Here is a 21341-nt window from a genome sequence, read left to right as displayed (position 1 = left end):
CACAAGACAGGTATTGGAAAACTACAAGTGGTCTTACAATGAAAGAGAAGCAACAAATTTACAATGTTAATACGGGTTACAGCTTAGCCCGACACCAACTCATTTTTAGGGCATTCAGAGTAACGAATCGGCGCACCGATGCAGTGCCCAATTCCTCAGCACAGTCCCCCTGTTTTAACTATACGAATCGAACAATCATGTTGAAATAAGCGGTAAAAAATTCGTTAAAAACAGCTACAAAAAATACAAAAATTTATGAAAACAACATGGCTTCACTCGATCGCAGAGTTCTCCGTAGGCTAAGTCCTTTTATATTGCATCCACTTTGCTTCGTCGGCTTTACGCTCCGTGCCGTTGCAAGGATGGCGTGAAACTAGCGAGACTGAGGCTACGGTGTGGGTTACGGGCTATCTGCAACACTAATGGCATACGCGCTGCCTGACATTTTCGATGGTTTTCTGACATTGAGGAATTCATTTTTACTACGTTGGTCGAACTATCGGGAACCGGAAAAATCGGGGGAAAAAAAACAAACCCTTTACAAAGGCGGTCAGCGCGTAGACAAACTCGCTGTATCGCTTTCACATACTTATGCGCGCGGGTTCGTGAGACAAACCTTTTTTTTTTTTTTTTGGCCTTACATGTATGTACAACCACAGAAGATATAATAAATGTTACATCTTCTCTGGTACAACTACTGATTTCCTTACATAGAGCCCTTGATTGGTTAATCACATGATATAAGGGACTGTTCACAAACACTTGTAAGCGGGGGGGCTGATGCAAAAATCACGAAAATTTTTCGGCCCCCCCCCCTTTACACACCTCAAAAATTTCAGGGCCTCCCCCTTTTTGACATGAAAATTTTGGGTCAACCCCATAGAAAAGCATATAAACTCAATTTTCCCAGGAAAATGTTTGGTCATTTTTTCAGGGCCCCCCTTAGGAGGGTCAAATATTTTAAGGGGCTGTCCTTTTTGCATCAGGCCCCCCTAACAAGTGTTTGTGAATGGTCCCTAATCATCTGAGTGAGCAATCAAAACACAGCTTCTAGATCTCTCAACCTACAGCAACTAACTATCTTTACCATAATCTGTGATTGGCTCAATACATGATATACTTCTCTTTGTAACCAATCAAAATAGTCGAAAGTGCGCTCAATGACTCCATAAATTTATCCGCTAGTATCATCTTCATAACTGCACCTACATCCAAATAGCTCCATCTCTACATCCGGTCTTAGGTATATCCTGATCTCCATCTCCGGTCTCATGTTCTTCAGTTGATGGAAATGAGGCTTCAGCACATCTGTGGGTGGATGACCTGTGATGAGGACCTTCAGAGTCTTCAGAGACTCCATCGACTCGGCAATCTCACAGATGATCTTTGGCGTTGGGAACACACGGGTGGTCTGGAGTTTCCCGACGATCTCTAGATGCTCTACCGATGGATGATGTAGGAGGAACTTCGTACCGAAGTCAGTGAGCTGCACGCATCGGATTAGTCGCAGCAGCTTCAAAGACTTCAACTGATTTTGGATGTGCTCCAAGAATGCATCGTCGACTCGGTCGCAGTCGACTAGGACGATCTCTTGGAGATTTGGGAGTCCTGTCGTGAGTGTCTTGAATCCCGAGATGGAAAAGGTGTGGAGATTTTCCAACCACACCTGCCTTAAGTTCTTGCAGGATCGCAACCTGCTTATCCCACTGTCAACTGACACTTGCTCGTCTTGCGGAGTCGGCCCGGCACGTAACTTAATATGTGTAAGCGACGTCATGTTGTCCGCAATTTGGAACAGAACCTTTTTTGTGGCGGCGTTCTCCCGAATACAGCTTTGAAGACAAAGTTCCTCTAGCCCAGCCAAACCTTTGGCGAGGACCGCGAAATCGCTGACCCTCTCAAAGGAGATTAGCGAGAGTGATTTCAATGCGGTGCAATGGCTTAATCGCTGGAACAGCTCTGCTGGATATGATACGTGCCGCTCCAGAATCAGCTCCTTCATGTTGGGGAATGGATCTTTGGCAAGCCCTTCCAGTGGGTTGGGAGGGACAACTTTACCTCTTTCAGCCCAGCCGCTTTGTATCTTAAGCCTGACTACGCTACTGGGTACCAGCGAAAAATCTACATTTCTTATCCCAGGAGCGGGAAGGAAATCTCTATGCTCAAAACTACTACCTAGCGTAAGGATTTCCAACTTGGGACAATTATCTCGCAGAAATTGCAAAATATTGTCGCTCACGACGCACAAGTTTAAGGTTCGTAGAGACCCGCTAATATATGTTTGGAGAAATTTCAATGCTTTTCTCTCCTTCTTTATCATTGGGCGTAATTCAAACGTGACCTTTGCCGGTGCTTCTATTTTCGCCTGTCTTCGTGTGTAGGGTTTGTTGAGTTTACGGCTTCGTCTCACGCTCGACGGTACCACTTCTTGCCATTCCCACATGTCTACATGCCTCCAAATGGCACCGACTTTGACGACACGATTCCATCTTTTACAAACTCTGAGTAAAGAACAAAACAAGACATAGATGAAGGTTACTGAATTGTACTAATAAATTGGCTATTCCACATGAAATCCCTGTGAGTGTGTGCTTTTTTTTCTCAATATGTGAGCACAAACACTGCTAGCTCAGACACTGCTCTGACTCGCCTTAAGGTTAGCAACTGTTGTGATTTGGTAGTTCACAGCATCTTGCGAATGGTAGTGAGCTTTGGCACAAATTGCATTGATCATTTCATAACGAGTTTGTAGAAGAATTCAAATATCACGGATATACTTTTGTAGGTCCTGTGGTTCTTGAGTTATGTTGTAAAGAGGACTGAAACAATATTGAATGTAAAACGTACATCTCATTCACAACAATAAATCAAGCAAGTTTTCAAAGTAGGCCTATATGATTTGTAGAATGAACTTTTGCAAAACATCAAAGTGTTATTTTTCAATAAGGCCAAAAAAAAAGTTTGTCTCAAAGCTCACGAGTGGTTTGAAAACAAATACGAAATGCAACTTTTTTTTATTCCCGACTTGGTATTTTTATGGTATTTTGAGAAAAAAATCTGATTTTGCCGAATTTTTGAAATAAAAAATAAATCTGCATTTCTTTTTTTTTTCAAATCGTGCGATTTTACAAATGCGTGCGCGAGTATTGAGACAAACCTTATTTTTGGCCAACAATGTAGGCCTAATTGATTAAGATAATGAAAATCTACCAACTATAGCTAGTCTCCCCTTAATTTCAGACACAACTGTGTCCAATCAGTTTCTAGATTCTGGGAGTCAAGTCCGACACAAACACTTAATATATTGGGCTATTCCAGTTGAAATCCATACACCCCCTATGGAAGACACCACCTTAATCTACCACACAGGGAGTGTGAATTTCAAATGGGGTTACCTAAATGGGTGACCCTGAAATCTACATCCCCTGTGTCATGTCTTCAATCAGGGGTGTATGCAGTTCAAAAGGAACAGCCATGTTTGGGCTCATACCTTGATATAGAAGCAACCCTCTCCTTGATAGAGAGTTGAGAGAAAATGATGAGCAATGCATCGTCCGTCAGCTGTCCCACAGGAATACCGACATCCCCCGTCTCCTCCATGGTGATGGGTAACATACCGATCAGTTTCTTGCGTTCTTTCTCTGCGTTTTTTCTTTTCTCTATTTCATCCCAAGACTCCTCCATGGTGGTACTAGGTATCATATCAACCATTTGCTCATTGTCGTTCTTTTCCTGCTTTCCTTTCTTTCTTCCATTCCCAGTGGCGGTGATGCTACATTTTGTACATTTTGGTAACAGACCAACCTGTTTCTTGCTTTCATTCTTCTGCTTTCCTTTTGTTCTTTCATCCTTTCCTTTCTTTCTTCCACTCCTCGTCAGACCAAGCTGTTTCTTGCTTTCTTTCTTTTTCTTCTTTCCTTTCTTTCTTTCATCCTCAGTCTCCTCCATGGCGGTGCTACATGTAGGTAACATATCAACCATGTTCTTGTTTTCTTTTCTTTCCTTCAATCCTTTTTTTCTTTCATTCCCAGTCTCCTCCATGGCGGTGCTACATGTAGGTAGCAGACCAACTAATTTTTTGTCTTCATTCTTTTCCTTCATTCTTGTCTTCCTTTCATTCCGAGTCTCCTCTTTGGTGGTGCTACAAGTTGGTAACATATCAACCACTTTCTTGCTATCTTTCTTTCCTTTCTCTCTTTCATTTCCAGTGTCCTTCTTTCCTTTCTTTCTTTTATTCACCATTATAACTCATCCGAACTCCACGCTATCAGTGATGAATTGCCAGTGATCATGAAAACAAACTTCCTGTGTGTACAAAAGGAAAACAGGCATTAATTAGTTTTAAAGTTAATTACAGGATATAGTGATTATTGGTTTTACAAAATGTGAGCCTTTTTCACTGCATGGAACAATTTCCTCCTGTATAAAATAAGCTCAAAAGTAATTTACATTTTACTTAATTATGGTAATCAATCAGATCAAACAAAATTAGAGTCTTTTGATTCCTACACCCAAGACTCCTACAACAGAGTTCATTCTCTCTATTATCCATTCCAACTCCAGTGACGTTACGTGGTGATCACCGTACAAATGAACCTCATGCATATTTTCCTGGATAGAATTAGGCCTAGATGTTTATTGTAAGGGCTAGAACACTAGCATTCCAGCCCTGTTATATTGAGTAAAATGCCATACATAAATGTATTTCAATACATCCAAAGGTCCAGGGACATTAATGAGGTGTAACTGGAGCTGGAATAGATAACAGAATTTGGTAACTTCCTGTAAAAAAAGGAAAAATTAATTAAAATTATTAGATTTTATATATACTCATAATTATGGTTTTTAAATTACACAATTGGGCTCTTGTCAACCAGGATTGGCAGCAGATAGAAAAAAAAACACAGGCCAAATCGATCCAGATTTTGCGTTGTCAAGATTTCATTTACCAAAAAAAAAATCCATGTTTTGTCTGAAGTTGACTGATTTTGACTGGATTTTTTTTGAAAAATATTCAGAAACATTTTCAAAATATATTGCAAAAAATTTCAGATTTTTTCAGATTTTCAAGCTCTCAGTTAGTTCAGAAGTAAACACAGCCGATCATGACGGGATATTGCATAAAAAATGTGATTACACTTGACTTCAATCTAATTTTAGACGTTTAAAATAGGCAAATTTTACTCAAAATATACAACTTTGATTCATCGAAATAACTTTCATGAGTCCAAATTTCAACATTAAGGGGGTACTACACCCTTGTGGTAAATTTGTGACTATTTTTGCATTTTTCTCAAAAAATAATAACACACTGGTAACAAAAATTATTGGGGCAAGGAATCCAATTACTACATGTATACTGAAATTTCAGTGACTCACGGCAAGCGGTTCAGCATATGTGATTGGAAATGAGGTACATCCTAGTGGTACCTCTTTTCTTATTATAAATAACGAGCCGCTTGTCATGGGTCACTGAAATTCCAGTGGAGTAATTGGAATCCTTGCCCCTATAATATACATAACTTTTGTTACAGCTGTGTTATTAGTTTTTGAGAAAAATGCAAAAATAGACACAAATTTATCGAGGGGTGTAGTACCCCCTTAACAGAATAAATAACATCCGTTGCAAAAAGCGTCAATGCTGTCCGACTGAAAAACAATAGCAACTAACCGTACTCTAGCATCGAATGCGTATCGTCCGCAAATTCGAAGCTAGAATTCTTGGAGTAAACACAGCTGATCATGACGGGCGATTGCATCAAAAATACTTATTAAGTGTACACATGTATACATGTATATAGTGCATAGCAGCCTAGCAGGCACGTAGCAAGGTAACGCGAAGAGCAAAAGTTCAAAACAACATGACAGTGCAAAAATTGCACATTTAATGTTTTGAAATGCACTGTGACACTCGGCAAGTGAAAATGTATTAATTATAATTTTGCACGGTACGCGTTGTACGATTAAAATACGATCTCGAGCTCTCATTTACTCAAGAACTCTTCGAATTTGCACATGATAGTTACGCATTCGATGCTAGAGTGCGTTGCTATCTTTTTTCGGTCGGACAGCGGTGCAATTTTTTTTATGCACCGGAGGTTATTTATTCTGTTAATGTTGAAATTTGGATGATAGTTATTTCGCTTAGTCAACTGTATCTTTTGACTTTGAGTAAGATTTGCCTATTTTGGACAGTCTACTAAAATTTTGCTGAAGTGTAAGTTTAGCTACATTTTGGATGCAATCACCTGGTGTGATCGGCTGTGTTTACTTCTGAACTTCCATTGTAAACACGGTGTCATGCTTCAGCGAATCCGACTAGATTTTGAATGCAATGGTCTTTAGCCTAGAATAATCTTAGAATGTGAAGCTATCGGCATGAATGATCGTAGTTCCAGTAACTGTAACTCGTCATACCTAGATCAGGTCCGTAGCTCTGTCATTATGATAGCTAGGTGAATTCAAATTTGCCATCAAACTGCATAATTTCATATATCAAATTAAAGCCCTTGAGTAAACAAAGCCAAAACTGAAAACCATTTTTTCACAGCACTTTCCGTAGCAAAGTTACATCTTGTCAAAGATTGACTTTTCTTCAAAAAGTTTCAGCTAGCAAAATTCCCCAAAACGGCATTTCGGGGGGTGTTTCTAGATCTTAGTCTCATTATGATACATGTAGCAGCTTTTTTTTAATGGAACTGCTATCCAAACCCCTCTAAAATTCCATGTGCGAGTGACTTATCACCATAAAAAATCACATATTTGGGTCATGTATAGAAAACATATTTATGTACGTTTCCTTCTTCGGCCAGCTGTTTTAAATTTCTATGTAAATATGCATTGACATTGTCGGCGAATTTGGCTGACTAGCAAATGTTTATGATAAAGACTGAAGTTTGCTGGCGCTGGCAGGACTAGAATGATCGGTGAGCAAATTCTTGGCTAGACTTCTCGAGCAAGCTCTCATCAAAAGTTTACAGAAAAAAGTTATATACAATGTAATTTGTAGCTGCCATTTATTATGGACATAATCATGATAAAGAGTCAAACAAAGAAAGCTTTTGTTTGAACTTTTAAATTTAATATGTAATGTTTAATATGAAAATCGAAATCAAAATCGAAAATATTTTTAATTTTAAAATAAGCTTATCAATCTCAGCTAAAATTCACCCCCTGATGTGTTTAGAAACTTACCACTTAAATCAGTAACTCTTGAAGCACAAATTCATGAGTCGAATAACTCTACAGTCTTCACATGGACTCAGTTCTGACAAAGAACATGAAAATTACTTGCCCCAGGGTCGGATCCCTGTTGTTTCTTCTGCCGGCCAGCTGGGTCAACTTGTCAAACATTATTTAATTGGTCAAAGGTCAAAAGTTCACAAGCCCTGTTGCCGTTTTTTGTGATATCACATTTAATTTGGGATTTTCTGAAACAAAAACCTTTCATTTTTCTATTATTTTTAAGTGACAAATATCATTATATCAAGCTACAAAATGATAAATGCTTTGCACTGTTATATTTTGCATTGCTGGTCCCCTTTTCTTTAAAAAAATGCAACATCATGGATTTTGTAAACTTGATATTAGAATTATTGGGCGTAACAGGAAGGCAACTTGTTTAGAAAAGTAATCACCCGATCGATTGCATGAATGAAACTCAAACGGTAAGCTTAAAAAATAATCTTTTAAACCTCTCTGTTTTGACTGTGACATTAAGTTCATGGAGATTGTATAAATGTTAAAAACAAGCGGCTAGGGGACGCAGGGGTAACCTTGTCAATAAATGATTATTTTAAGCCGATGACATCCGGGGTCGGGATGACATTCATTCACCCATGCATGACATGACAATCATGACAATCAATCCAATTCCAATCGAAATGCATGATCGATAGGCAATAAGGCAATTGGGCCTGTTTCACTCACAAGTCAAGTGGTTAAGTTGCTGGAGCGTGTCATCTATGACCAGCTTATGGAGTTTATTCTCGACAATGATCTGATTTCTTGCCATCAACACGGATTTCAGAAGAGATGCTCTTGTGTCACCCAGCTTCTGGAGTGTATTTTGACTGGACCACAGCCTATGATAATGAGAATGGTGTCGACGCAGTCTACTTAGACTTCGGAAAGCGTTCGACACAGTGCCACATGCCCGCCTTCTGTACAAATTAAATCATCTTGGTGTCCGGGGGCATCTGCTGTCTTGGATAAAAGGATTTCTCACCGGTAGAAGACAAAGGGTGATCTTGAGAAATGGAGCCTCCAGTTGGAAAAAAGTTACCAGCGGGGTCCCTCAGGGATCGATACTGGGTCCGTGTTGTTTCTCCTCTTCGTGAATGACATCCCGACATGATTTCAGCCTCCGTCGCTAAAATGTTTGCCGGCGACCCCAAAGTTTACAACCTGATAGACACTAAAGCCGATTGTGACGACTTGCAACGTGACCTCAACGCCCTTTCTGCGTGGTCCAAGATGTGGTTATTGGACTTCAACGCCGATAAGTGTGTAGTTCTCCGCATCAAGGCAGCCCTTCATTACCAGTATTCACTAAATGGTGTCTACCTGCAGGAAGTGAGCAACCAGAAAGATTTGGGGATCACAGTTAGCAACACCCTCACCTCTACTATGCATGTTCAAGATATTATTAAAAAGGCCCACGGAAGATAGCGATGTTTCAAGCGCTGTTTCACTGGATTGGATGAAAATAAAGTCTCTATTCTCTACCAGTCCTTAGTGCGTCCAGCATTGGAATATGCATCAACGCGTGGAGTCCTCAATATAAGAAAGATATTGAAGCAATAGAGAAAGTGCAGTCCAAATGTTTACGCCTTTGCAAGAGTGATATCCAAATGGAATCTTTGGAGAACAGAAGACTCAAGACAGATTTGATAGACACTTATAAATTCCTTCATGGGTATTATAAGACAGATGCTGACAAGTTCTTCTCCCTCCCCCACAAAAGTCTCAGAGGCCATTCCATGAAATTATTCCAAAGGCGTTCCAGAACACAACTTGCAAACCACTTCTACTCAAACAGGGTGGTAAAGCATTGGAACCAATTACCAGAGCAAGTAGTGACTGCACCCACTGTGGCATCTTTTAAGAAGAATTTGAGAGTCCTGCCGATAGGAATGAAGGACTAATCTACCAAGTATACCAAGTAAGTATACCAAGTAAGTAAGTATGCCTATCAAAATATAATCTACCTACATGCAACTTTTTTTCTCGGTGTGATGTGATACAATTGATCGATGTGTTTTGTTTTGACTTTGACGTAATACTCCGCAACGCCTCTTCTGAAGCCAAACGCAAAGGAATGTGAGAGCGCTGAGAGAGCTATTAATCTTGGAGTTTTTGCTGTTTTCTTAGCCTAGGTGGTTGGTTACTTCTTGTTTGAATGCTTCCGCTGTTTCGATGTTAATGATGTTGTTAGGCAGGGTATTCCACTCATTGATTGTTTTTGGAAAAAATGAGTCTCTGAGACAGTTCTTGTTGGCTCGTGGTCTGTTAAATGCCTTGACGTTTTGACGGCGAGTGGGGCGGGTGACTGGTATGAGAAATTTTTGAGCAGGTATGGCGACCTGACCTGTGGTGTTTTTGTGTAACAGAGTGAGGCGACTAGCTTGTCGACGCAGTTGTAGTGAGTCCCATTCAAGTTGTGTCAACATTTTAGTGACACTACTATATTGGTCGTAATCTCTGCAGGCAAATCTTGCAGCTTTGCATTGCACCGCCTCCAATTTAAGTATGTGTTCTTTAGTTGCGGATCCCATACGGTTCCATAATACTCTAGGTGCGGCCGCACTAATGCCTTATAGGCAATTGATTTGAATTCAGTGGTACACGGATGCAAATTTCTACGCACTACCCCTAGAACTCGATTGGCTTTTGAGATGGCATGATTGATGTGGTTATCCCATTTAAGATTATTTGTTATTTGAATACCCAGATATGAGTGTGAGTCCGTTTCTTGCAACACAGACTGCCCTAGTTTGTACTGATGGGTAGTCTTACTTCTAGAATGTGACAATTTAAGTGTGAAACACTTACTGGCATTAAATTGCATTTGCCAGTTGTTTTGCCACATATGCAAGGTATCAAGATCAGATTGAAGGCGAGAAACATCAGAGTTGTCGTGGATGGGGCGATATAATACACAGTCATCAGCAAATAAACGAACCTCCGACGAGATGTTACCAGGGAGGTCGTTTATATATGCTAAGAACAATAAGGGGCCGAGGACGGTGCCTTGGGGAACGCCTGATCTAACTGGCACCCACTGTGAATGATCACCATCCACGACAACTCTCTGTTTCCGCTGTGTTAAAAATTTTTTTACCCATGTATGAGTCCTGTCGGTTATACCATATTTTTCTAACTTGTAAAGCAGCCTCTGGTGAGGAACCGTGTCGAACGCCTTGCTGAAGTCCATGATTACCATATCTACAGATGTTTTGGAATCAAGGGCTTCAGCAAGGTCGTTGACAGTAAGGATTAATTGGCTCTCACACGAGTGACCACGGCGGAAGCCGTGTTGCCTGTCCGATAGGACATTGAAATTATTAAAGTGGTGCATAATTTGGCTATGAAGTATGTGTTCTAACAGTTTACAACAAATAGGTGTCAAAGACACAGGCCTGTAATTTGATGCAGTGGCTCTGTCCCCTTTTTTAAAAGTTGGGGTGATGTTAGCTGTGAGCCAGTCTGAAGGAAGGGACCCTGTGTCTAAAGACTTCCTGAAAATGTGTGTCAACGCCGGTGTGAGTTCTTTGGCAAAAGATTTCAGGATTTTTGCTGGGATGCCGTCCGGCCCTGGGGCCTTGTTAACTTCCAAATCATTCAGTAATTTGAATACCCCATCCTGGGATATTTCAAAATCAGGCATTGGTGGATAACACTGTTGTTTGGGCAGGTTATCGGTAGGGTTTTCATTGGTAAAGACCGATTCAAACTGGTGATTTAGGATTTCAGCTTTTCCAACACTATCACTAATAAGTGAGCCATTGCTTCTAAGAGCAGGAATGCCCACACTATCGTTATGTAACTTCTTCACGACGCTCCAGAATTGCTTAGGGACTCAATGCATGAGGATCTTACCCATCTCCAGTATGCCACCTTAGTGTCTTTTTGTACTTCTTTACGGATGTTTCTGAAATTTTGTTTGTCAGTTTCATTACCAGATTTTCTAGCTTTGTTAAAGATTCTTTAAACAATTTCCAATCATCCTCAATAGTGGAAGAATTTGAGGCCAAAATTTTGGAGCTGAGATTGATAAAATCTTTCTTCAACCCTTCATTATATTGGCTTTTTGGTATTTGTACACTTTTCTAGGCTTAGATTTCAAAAGCGTAGGAGATGTTGCCATGTCAATCATGGGGATTCCGTCATGGTCACTAATCCCCGGGTTGGTCATAACATTGTTGACCAAAGTTGGATTGGAGGTAAGAAAGAGGTCTAAAATCTTATCCTCCCTTGTTGGCTCAGTTACCATTTGGGTTAGGTTAAATTGTTCGGCTATCTCAATCATGAGCTTACATAGCCCAACATCTCTAGCTCCAGGATTGACAGTATGATTGGGCCAATTGATACCCCCCAGGTTGAAATCTCCACCTAAGCACACGGTCGTACCCTTGGTGATGTTAATACGAGCAAGAGACGATCTTAACATCTCCAAATAATTTGGGTCAGTATTGCTGGGTGTTCTATAAAACGCACCAATGAGGATGTCCTTGCACCCAACAAGCTGAATGCGTACCCAAGCAATTTCGCAATCGGTGTCGAGATCAACCTGGTGAGTACCAATTAGGTCATTTCAGAGAGCAACAAATACACCTCCTCTCCTATCGTGTGAGTTCCTGTCTTTTCTTATGGCTGTAAAGTCCGTGGAAATACCTCGCTGTTACTCACAGAGTCGTTGAGCCAAGACTCCGTGCCAATTATGACATGGGGCTTATTGGTGTCAATGCAAGCATGAAACGCCTCTCGCTTCGCTCTAACACTCTGGAAATTAACAACCAGAAACCTCAGAGATCCAACTTTGTGGACCTTTTTGTTCTTAGTTTTTGGGTCATTTACATTTATGCCAGGTAACTTCACAGGGGATGACGATGCCCTAGGCGAGCCAAGTACTAGACCACCATCCTCATTCACAGAACCCAAGCTGCTAAAGCTATTAGAACATTCAATGCTTGAGTTACTGAACAAGTGGCACTCTGAGTAGTTGGCCTCACCGCAAGCATCACAGTACCATATCACCTTACTCCCATCCAAGTTTTCGTAAGTTTGGGTAGACATTCCCATGCAATCGGCATGGTACCAGCTGAGACAGCTGTCGCACCTTATACCTTTCTGACCCCACTTAACGGCAAGAGAACATACTTGGCATGGGAATTTAGGCTTGTATGGCCCTGGATTAAGTTCAATATCATGAGCATTGATCAATAATAACAAGTGGAAATATGAGAGTACCAGGTTGGATTTTGTGCACGTATAACTTGGGGCACTCTTGATGATACTGAAAGTATGGGGGATGTGAGCTGCCCTTAAGACAGTTTGCTTAGCTACCACCATCGATACTGCGCTTTCATTGAAAGAAATTGAATGCCATGAATTGGACCATGGTAAGGTGTATTGTGAGAATTGAACTGGATTAAGACCCAGCGTAACACCAAGTACGGCAAATGAATGAAATACATTGTTTTTCAACTGGGATACTGTATAAGTACTGATGGGATTCACACCACTCAATAAGCCAGGGAAAACAACTTTCTCGTTTGTATGAGTTCTTAAAAATACTAATTTAAGTAGAAGGTACAACGTTGCTGTCGTAATTGTGAGCTTCATTGTTCAAACTGATGGTGAAGAACAGCTGCAAAGGTCAGGTGCCACACCGGCACTACTCATTTACACACAACCAGCCACACCGCTACCCAGGTGCTAGCAGGCCATTGCAGATGTCGTGGGCGCCATCTTTAAATACTCGGTATACACGCCGGATACGATGACTTATTTTACAATTTAACAAGATTAGATCTTACCAAATCTCTCCAAAAATCAGTCACAAATGGTCACCAAACAATATATTATTGCTTGGTTAGCAGTATAAAACTGGATGCCCGATGAAAAAGTGGAATTTTTAGATGAAATATCCACTTCAGCGGAGCTCTCAAAATTTCCAACCACGCACTCCAGCGCAGCGCCCTCAACCTTTGCTCTTATTTATTCGCAGCGCCCTCAACCTTTGCTCTTATTTATTCATCGCCTCGGTCAATGAATTGTTTCATAAAATGCTTTTGCTTTCATGGTTAGGTATGATCATCAATTTTCAAGTCTGATATTTCACATTGAAATTGTTTTGTTTAGAAAGGTGATTATTTAACTTAAAAATGAGGGGTCAACCATGTCTGTAGGACAAAAATAATTAGCGAAGTTATGGGCAAATGCAGGGTTCCCGTTAGACTCGCTGAGTCTCATGGACGCCGTTCGTCCACTGAGACTCGTTTTTCCCATTTTGTGTGTGAATGTGATTTACACGCTTAAGACTTTGCGCCGCTGTGGCATTTAAAAAAATTTCTTTGAAATTTGGACGATGCATGTGAAAAATGTGCGTCATGTGTGACGCAAGTTTGCTGACAAGGTTGAAAAAACTTGCGTCCAGACATATTTTTGTGCGTCCATCTGAAATTCACGATCAATCATAACGGGAAACGCCGCGGAATTTCATGATCAGAACGGCAGCCCCTTGTTGCTAACACACGTACCCGTATCCCGGGTCTACACTTCATCAAATGTTGATTGTTAAAATAAAATAAAAGTGCATTTTCGCCGTGATATTCCATCTCCAGTCGCTATGATAATTTTTCTCATTTCTATGTCGGTTTTGGTCGGAAACGTGGTCAGAAACAGCTGCAAAAACATTCGCAAATTTTCGTATTCTTACTTCCGGGTTTCTTTAATTTTAAAACGTGTTGTTGATGCTATAAAAGCTAAAACACGCGCTACCACAAATAATACAAAAAAAGGTTATCATTTGGATTTTGTCTTTAAAATTGCTTTTATTCATCGTAACAATAATACTAATAAAGGAAACGTAGATTATTTATGAGAAAATAAACTGAAAACATTAAAAACTGAATATTGTCAGCTTGTGATAAATAATTAAATAAACAGCAACTGCACGGAGTGCACGGTAGCCGCATGTCATCACTCCAGCAAGCTTTGTAAACAAAGCATCAATGGGGACTTTCCCATCAAACAACGATCGTACGGAAAGCTTGCAAAAAGTGCACGATTTCCTGACGTTGCATTTACAAATATTGCAGAATTTACTACAATTCTTAAGCAGGCTGGTCAAAATGTTGGGGCTTTTATTATCTTAAAAATATAAAAGAATAAAAATGTCTTATTTTTATCATCAATTAATGATTAAATTTAGAAGTTTTGTCTGCGTCCACCTGCATGTGATATGGACGCAAAATATTTGATTAGCCATGTGAACTTGCGTCCAAATTTGTAAAATACGTGTCTGGACGCAATGACGCACACTAACGGGAAGCCTGGGCAAATGTTCAAAACAGCAAGTACACGGCAACATTTTTCAGCACGGCGATCCATTTTACAGAAAGGCTATATATTTGTACACAAATACGGCTATACCCGCATGTTATCGGTGTACCCAAACTTACAGTCCTTATTTGCTGAGGACTTAAAATAAAGAAATTGTAAAAAAGTCGCCCAATTGGGCAGAAAATGTGTAAAAAGTGAAAGTCCAAGTCACAAGCTTTAATTGAATGTAGGTTGCACTGTCGTAGCACTAAAAATAAAGAAATTGTAAAAAGAGCGAGTATGTAAATTAAATGGAACAGCCATTTCAGAGGGAGTATGTAAATTACACGGAACAGTCTGTTTTGGGGCTATTTCAGAGGGAGTATGTAAATTAAATGGAACAGCCAATGGGTATGTAATTTAACTGGAACAGCCTTAACGCTTCACGCTGGTATTTCCAAATATGATATAATACGATATGTCTGTTTAGTCCTACGTGTGGGGGTGGATGGGTGTGTGGGTGTTAGTAACAATATAATTCTCAGGTGCTATCTGTGTACATATTCTGATCCCGGAAGCTGTTTTCTTTGATGAGAAACGGCCCGCCCTTTGTTTTAACATTTGGGGCCCTGGGGCCCATAATATTTGACTTATGAGGCCCATACATGTACATAATTATGTTGAAGTATAGTTTTCTAGTGCTATCAGTAGACTCAAGCTGGCCACTGTTGCTACTTTATTTACTGAGTAACGGCCGGCCCTATGTTTTAGCGTTTGGGGCCCTGGGGCCAATATTATGTGATATATGGGGCTCATATGTACATATAACAATGTAGTTCTCAGGTGCAATCTGTGTACAAACTCTGAGCCATAAAGCTGCTTTATATGATGAGAAACGGCCGGCCCTTTGTTTTAACATTTGGGGCCCTGGGGCCCAAAATATATGACTTATGGGGCTCATGTACATGTTGAAGTATGATTCTCAAGTGCTATCAGTAGACTCAAGCTGGGCATTATAGCTGCTTTATTTACTGAGTAACGGCCGGCCCTATGTTTTAGCGTTTGGGGCCCTGGGGCCCATATTATGTGACATATGGGGATTATATATACATATGAAAATATAATACTAAAGACCTATCTGTGTACCACATCTGAACCCTGTAGCTACTATATTTGGAGGAGGAGGAGAAGGAAATGAAGTCACAAGCTTCAGTTGAATGTAGGTTGCACTGTCGTAGCACTTAAAATAAAGAAATTGTAAAAAGTCCCCTCCCAGGGAAGTCGTCTCTCTTACTCTCCATAGGTTGCTGTTGTCAGTATCTCTTACTCACAGTGAGGCTATGCAATATGATTAGGGGGAAACTTATGTAATCTGAGGCCTGTAGCTACTTTATTTACTGAGAAACGGCCGGCCCTTTGTTTTAACATTTGGGCCCCTGGGGCCTCTAGCTTTGTACATCTGGGGCCAAAATAGGCAAAAGGCACATCTACAACTTAGGGCCCATACATATGTCATATATGAGCCCTAATAATCTTGTACTTTTAGAGCTAGGCTTGTCAATCTGTTGCACCAAATTTTAACATTTGGGCCCCTGGGGCCCATAATATATAACATATGGGGCTCTTGTATATTTGTAAATATAGAGTGCCCCTAGGGCTATCAGTGTACCAACTCAGGGCCCTGAGGCTGCTTCATTTGATGAGAAACGGCGTGCTTTGTATTTTCACATTTGGGCCCCTGGGCCCGTGACCTTTGACCTCTGGGGCCAAGATGGGCAAAAGGCACTTCTACGGGGTAGGGCCCATAAGTGTACCACATATGGGCCCCAGGGCCTTTGTAGTTTTAGAGCTAGCCTTGACAGAATGATGTGTTTGATGGAGAAGGAGGAGAAGGAGGAGAAAAAGGAGAAGGAGAAGAAACCGCAGGATAACAATATACCCGTCCATGCTTCGCATGCGGGTATAATGACACTTTGTGACTTTCTACGTAAAGTTTAATTCTGGTGTCCAAATTTCAAATTGTTGTATTTTCCTATGGGGATTACACAATTAAGCCATTTCTGCCGAGGGCACTCAATTTTTTTTTTTTAGGGGTGTGCCACCGCCAGTTTGAACTTGAGGTCTAAGGAACTGATCGGCAGGTCAAAAAGGGGGTCTAGGGAACTGATCGGCCGGCCAAAAGGGGTCTTGGGAACTGTTTGACCGGCTAAAAGGGGGGTCTTGGGAACTGATCAGCCGCCAAAATCTGAAAAATCTCGCAACTTAAACCATGCAGGCCAAACCAGGGTTCAATTTTGTTGCGTTTTTGCCACAGATTTTTGAAGGAATCGATTTCACTTTGAATTGTGCATTAAATTATTAAATCAGGAAAACCATTAATGCAAAATAGGTCTGTTTTGGCCTATTACGATGAAAATCTCAGCAAAGCAAAACAGCATTCGAATCAAAATTACTAGACCCTTTAGACCTACAATCTATGCCTACTGATATAGGGATGACGCAGTGCGGCGGCACTTGGAAAATTTCCACTTTTTGCGGAAAATTTGTTGATTTTGCCCCTCCCCCTCCTGAAATTCACTTTGCCCCCCCCAAATATCTAATAAACGTGGTTTAGTGGTGAGCTAAATTGAATAGTGAATAAATGTAGTTTTTTGTATGGTACCGGTACATGAAAGTGTTTTTGTTGAGATTACCAGAAGCCTTATGCAAAAAGGGAGTGAACTTGGCATTTGATGTACCGTAGTTGGCAAAAAATTGGCAGATTAGCCTTTGACGACTTGCAAGGCATAAGCCAGAGGGGTATCTTTAGGGTGTCCAAAATGGTCAAAAATACCTTATTCTACAAAATCAGGATGTCCACTTCCTATTCACTCCATTATAAAAATCAGAATTATAGGGTGTCCAAATGACACCTGGACACCCCTCTGGCTAATGCCTTGACAACTTGTGCAAGCAAATGTGCTCACAATGATTGGTTGATGCATTCACAATACATATCAAGTGACATCGCTCGCTAGATGAGTAGCAAAAGCTACAATAATTTAAATTCAGCCTAAATTACAGTTTTCTTTAAGACCAGTTGATCATTCTCTCTTTACATTCTATTTAAACAGCTCTCCGTGAAGGCTCCAGAAGAGCTATTTAATGCTCGAGATCCTGCAAATTTCAAAAGACAGTCCCTGATTTATACCACATTAAAACCACTGGCAGGCTGCTATAGCAATGTTAATTTTATTGGAAAACTGTTGTCCGTTATCAACATCAATTTTGCTAAAAAGTAAAAACAAAACCACCTCCTCCCTTTTCACTCAAAAACGTGGGTATGACACTTTTATGTGGCCGTATAAACCCGGGGGTTCTCAATACAAATGACCATACGGGGACGTGCCGCAAATATGGGTATCATTTTCAGCCTTTGTGGTATATCAGTGACCCTTTTTCAAAGCCTATTTTGGTATATGAATGGGTCCTTTTTTCAAAATTTTCTCAATTTTTTCGGAAAATAGCCCAATTTTACCCTAATCTAGCCAAAATTGTCAAAAGTTTCCCAAAATTTTGGGAAAATGTGTAAAAACTAAGACTGGGTTAAATTCGGCGAAAATTTTGACTTTTGGTATATCAATGGGTCCAAATTTCTTGAAAAATTGGTATATTTATGGGTCCACTTTCAAATTCTTAGCGGCACGTCCCTACCAAAACCAAACTTGAGTACCCCGGTATAAACTCATGTGAATTAAAAGTTTAATATGTAATCATTTTTCTCTTTAATTTAATAGGTGAGTTTATAAGTCAACACTATGGCTGCCAATAATATATCCAACGGTAACCATGACACACAGAACAGCAACAGTTTGGTGCAAGCCCTGATGACGGACCAATATCAAATCACAATGGCTTACGCATACTGGCAGAATGATCGCACCTACGAGAGGGCGTGCTTTGATCTGTTCTTTCGTAAGAACCCATTTGGAGGAGAATTCACGCTTTATGCAGGACTGAGTGAATGTGTGAAATTCATTCAGAATTTCAGGTTTACAGATTCAGGTATTGACAGCATTGGGCTATTCCAGTTGAAAGCCATGTTCCTCCTATGGAAGACATGATCTTAATCTCTCACACAGGGGGTGTAGATTTCAAATGGAGTCACCCATTTAGGTAATCCCATTTGAACTTTACACTCCGTGTTTGTAAGATTAAGGTCATGTCTTCCATGTCTTCTCCCCCGGGGGGTTTAATTTTGCCGCCCCTTCATCAACAGTCGGAAAAGGTTGACCCATTTTTTTGATGGTTTGAAAAAGTGAATAGCCAAAAAAAAAGTTTCACTAGCGACCTAAAAGCACAAAATTTTAATACATTTTTTTTTCAAAATTTTCATACATTCTTCTGCCCTTTCTTTAAAAATAATTCTTTTGTCGCCCCTTCTTTTTCTGCCACCCCTTCTTTTTTGCCGCCCCTGCTTTTACCCGGGGGCTCATGCCCCCAAAGCCCCCCAAAAAATATGCGCATCAGTTATATGGATTTCAATTGGATAGTCTATTGTACAGGAGCACTTAATGGGACCTCCTGCAGGGCTGTAAATTCTACGAGAATCTTGTACGATTCTCCAAACATGAAAACAAAATGTTTGATTGTCTTCATCCGACCGACACTGATTTGGAAAACCAGAAAAAAAAGTTTTACTGTACAAAAGAATATTAGACCGTAATTTTGGAAAATATTTGACACTTCTAAACTCTTTGAAAACTTGACCAAAGTGATACAGTTAGAGATACAAGCTGTATCAAAATGTTTGGTACCCGTCAGTTTTGATTGATAATCGATGAGCTTGGCACATCAAAATTCAACATAAGATCCAAATAATTTGTAGGTGAATTGTAAAACAAGTCATAGACTATACATTCTGGACATTTCAAGAGTATCCAATGTTGTATTTGGAAGATGCAGACTTTTCATTCATTAAAATTGATGGGTACCAATCATTTTGATACACCCTGTATATCCCAATTCACACCTATTTGGGCAAAGTTGTCTGCTGACAAATTGCTACGCACCATAATGACTCTTACTGAACAAATAATTGTGTCTGGAGCTCGTGAAAATTTCCACAATATTACTAATTTGGTCATAATGTGAATTTTGGTCTAAAAGCACTGATGACTATTTTTGTTGAAATGCATGCAAAATGTGAGAAAATTTTGACTATTCGTAGAAGCACTGAGTCAGTCGATTTATGTAAGGCCTTAAGATTCCTCCTTTTTTACAGAAACAAAATTATGCTTAGACATGTTTTTCTTCCCAAATTTGTATTCACCCTATCTTAAACATGTTCTTATTTTTCTAGATATTACCTACCTGAAAAGTGTCTTACCCCCAGATACCCAAGATGGCTTCTTTGAACACCTCAGGCAGTTGGATTGTAGTGATGTTGAGTTATATTCCATAGCTGAGGGTATGGTGGTATTTCCCAGGGTGCCATTGATACGATTGGAAGGACCACTTGGGGTGCTTCAACTTCTAGAAACACCTTTTCTGAATTTGATTAATTATGCAAGGTAGGTGTAATTACGTTAAGTGATGTATTGATTGGGGCGGCAAGTTTTCCTCTGGCTTGAAATACTCCAGATAAGAAAATTGGTCAACAGCTCCACATTTTCCATTTTTTGCCAGTTTTAGACCAGAAATAACATGATTTTCAGCGGTTTTAGCATTAAAATTGCAACTGGGGTGTTACTTAAAATTTTTTGGATAGAGGTGCTATAGCTGGGTTTGCTAATTCAAGCCAAAAGGATCTGCTCTTTGGAAATATGGGGCAAAAGGATCTGCGCCTATGTTATGCCACTGCTTGATACCTTAGGCTTATTCAAGGGCTGTTGTTTGCTGGCAAGATTTGGTTTATCCTTAGTGTAAGAGAGCACAAAATACTAATAGGATTAGAGTTAGGGTTAGGGTGAGGATTTAGGGTTAGGATAATGGTTAGGATTAGGGTTAGTGTTAGGATTAGAGTTGGGATTTGTTTGGTATTCTCTATAAACCCATGCAAGATGTGTAAACACACCTGGAGTTGCCCGTACCCTTCATGTTCATTCAACTAAAAAAATTCATTTATTATGAAATTCTGGACATTTTTGCATGTTTTTTTGTCCCTTTTCAGTCTTGTTGCCACAAATGCAGCCAGATTCCGTATGGCAGCTGGACCTAACAAGTCCTTATTGGAATTTGGTTTGCGGAGAGCACAGGGACCAGATGGTGGTTTAACAGCGTCAAAGTACAGCTACATTGGGGGTAAGTAGACTCAAGTTTCTATTTATAAAACTTTATAACATTTGGACAACATTTCCAGAGAACATTATAACTTGAAGCCATAAAACATGATTTCTGTTAAATTTTGATTTTGTTATTCTTTGCCAAAAATTAGGAAAGGATACTTCTAACAGCTGTCAGCAAGGTTTTCTTGTCATTTATAGCCGAAATAATGAGGTAAAATGAAAGAAAACCCACTTATTATCTTGGCTGCTAACTGTGGTGTTGTATTTGGGATTTAATGTCTTACCTAGACATTAAATCAAAATTGCTCTGTTTACCTACAATGATTCCAATTAGGTGTAAGGTGGGACATGTGTAAATATTACAAATATGCCACAATATCAGGTTTGAAATTTAAAATTACTAAAATGTTTATAACTTGTTTGAAAAATGTTTAAAAAGATCTCAGCTTCAAATTACGATTATACTGCAAAACCAGGTGAAAGATGTATTATGTTAGGTGGTCGCCTTGTTCAAACATAGACTACTTG

General features: G+C 39.9%; 2 protein-coding genes across 2 annotated transcripts in view; one reads left to right on the top strand and one right to left on the bottom strand.

The window, feature by feature from the left end:
• Positions 1-234: 234 nt before the first annotated feature.
• Positions 235-7352, bottom strand: LOC140143898 (uncharacterized). Its single transcript, XM_072165727.1, has 3 exons — positions 7195-7352; positions 3491-4305; positions 235-2501 (listed from the first exon to the last, which is right to left on the bottom strand). The coding sequence occupies exons 2-3, from the start codon at positions 4240-4242 to the stop codon at positions 1175-1177; spliced, it is 2079 nt and encodes a 692-aa protein (XP_072021828.1). The 5' UTR covers positions 4243-4305; positions 7195-7352; the 3' UTR covers positions 235-1174.
• Positions 7353-7551: 199 nt separating this feature from the next.
• LOC140143911 (nicotinate phosphoribosyltransferase-like) overlaps positions 7552-21341 on the top strand; it is a 40283-nt gene continuing 26493 nt past the window's right edge. Inside the window, exons 1-4 of the mRNA XM_072165740.1 lie at positions 7552-7667; positions 18324-18591; positions 19889-20099; positions 20699-20829. Coding sequence (XP_072021841.1) covers positions 18345-18591; positions 19889-20099; positions 20699-20829 — 589 coding nt within the window. The 5' untranslated portion in view covers positions 7552-7667; positions 18324-18344. The remainder of the gene's footprint in view (positions 7668-18323; positions 18592-19888; positions 20100-20698; positions 20830-21341) is intronic.

The sequence above is a fragment of the Amphiura filiformis genome, unplaced genomic scaffold (genome assembly GCF_039555335.1).
Source record: "Amphiura filiformis unplaced genomic scaffold, Afil_fr2py scaffold_32, whole genome shotgun sequence".
In the NCBI taxonomy this organism is placed as follows: Eukaryota; Metazoa; Echinodermata; class Ophiuroidea; order Amphilepidida; family Amphiuridae; genus Amphiura; species Amphiura filiformis.
This window is presented reverse-complemented; position numbering and strand designations above follow the sequence as displayed.

Coding starts and splice junctions, on each gene's coding strand:
- LOC140143898 (XM_072165727.1), bottom strand. CDS start 4,242: ATGGTGAATAAAAGAAAGAAAGGAAAGAAGGACACTGGAAATGAAAGA. Junction 2,502..3,490: donor AGGGTTGCTTCTATATCAAG/GTATGAGCCCAA, acceptor TTCTTTACTCAG/AGTTTGTAAAAGATGGAATC.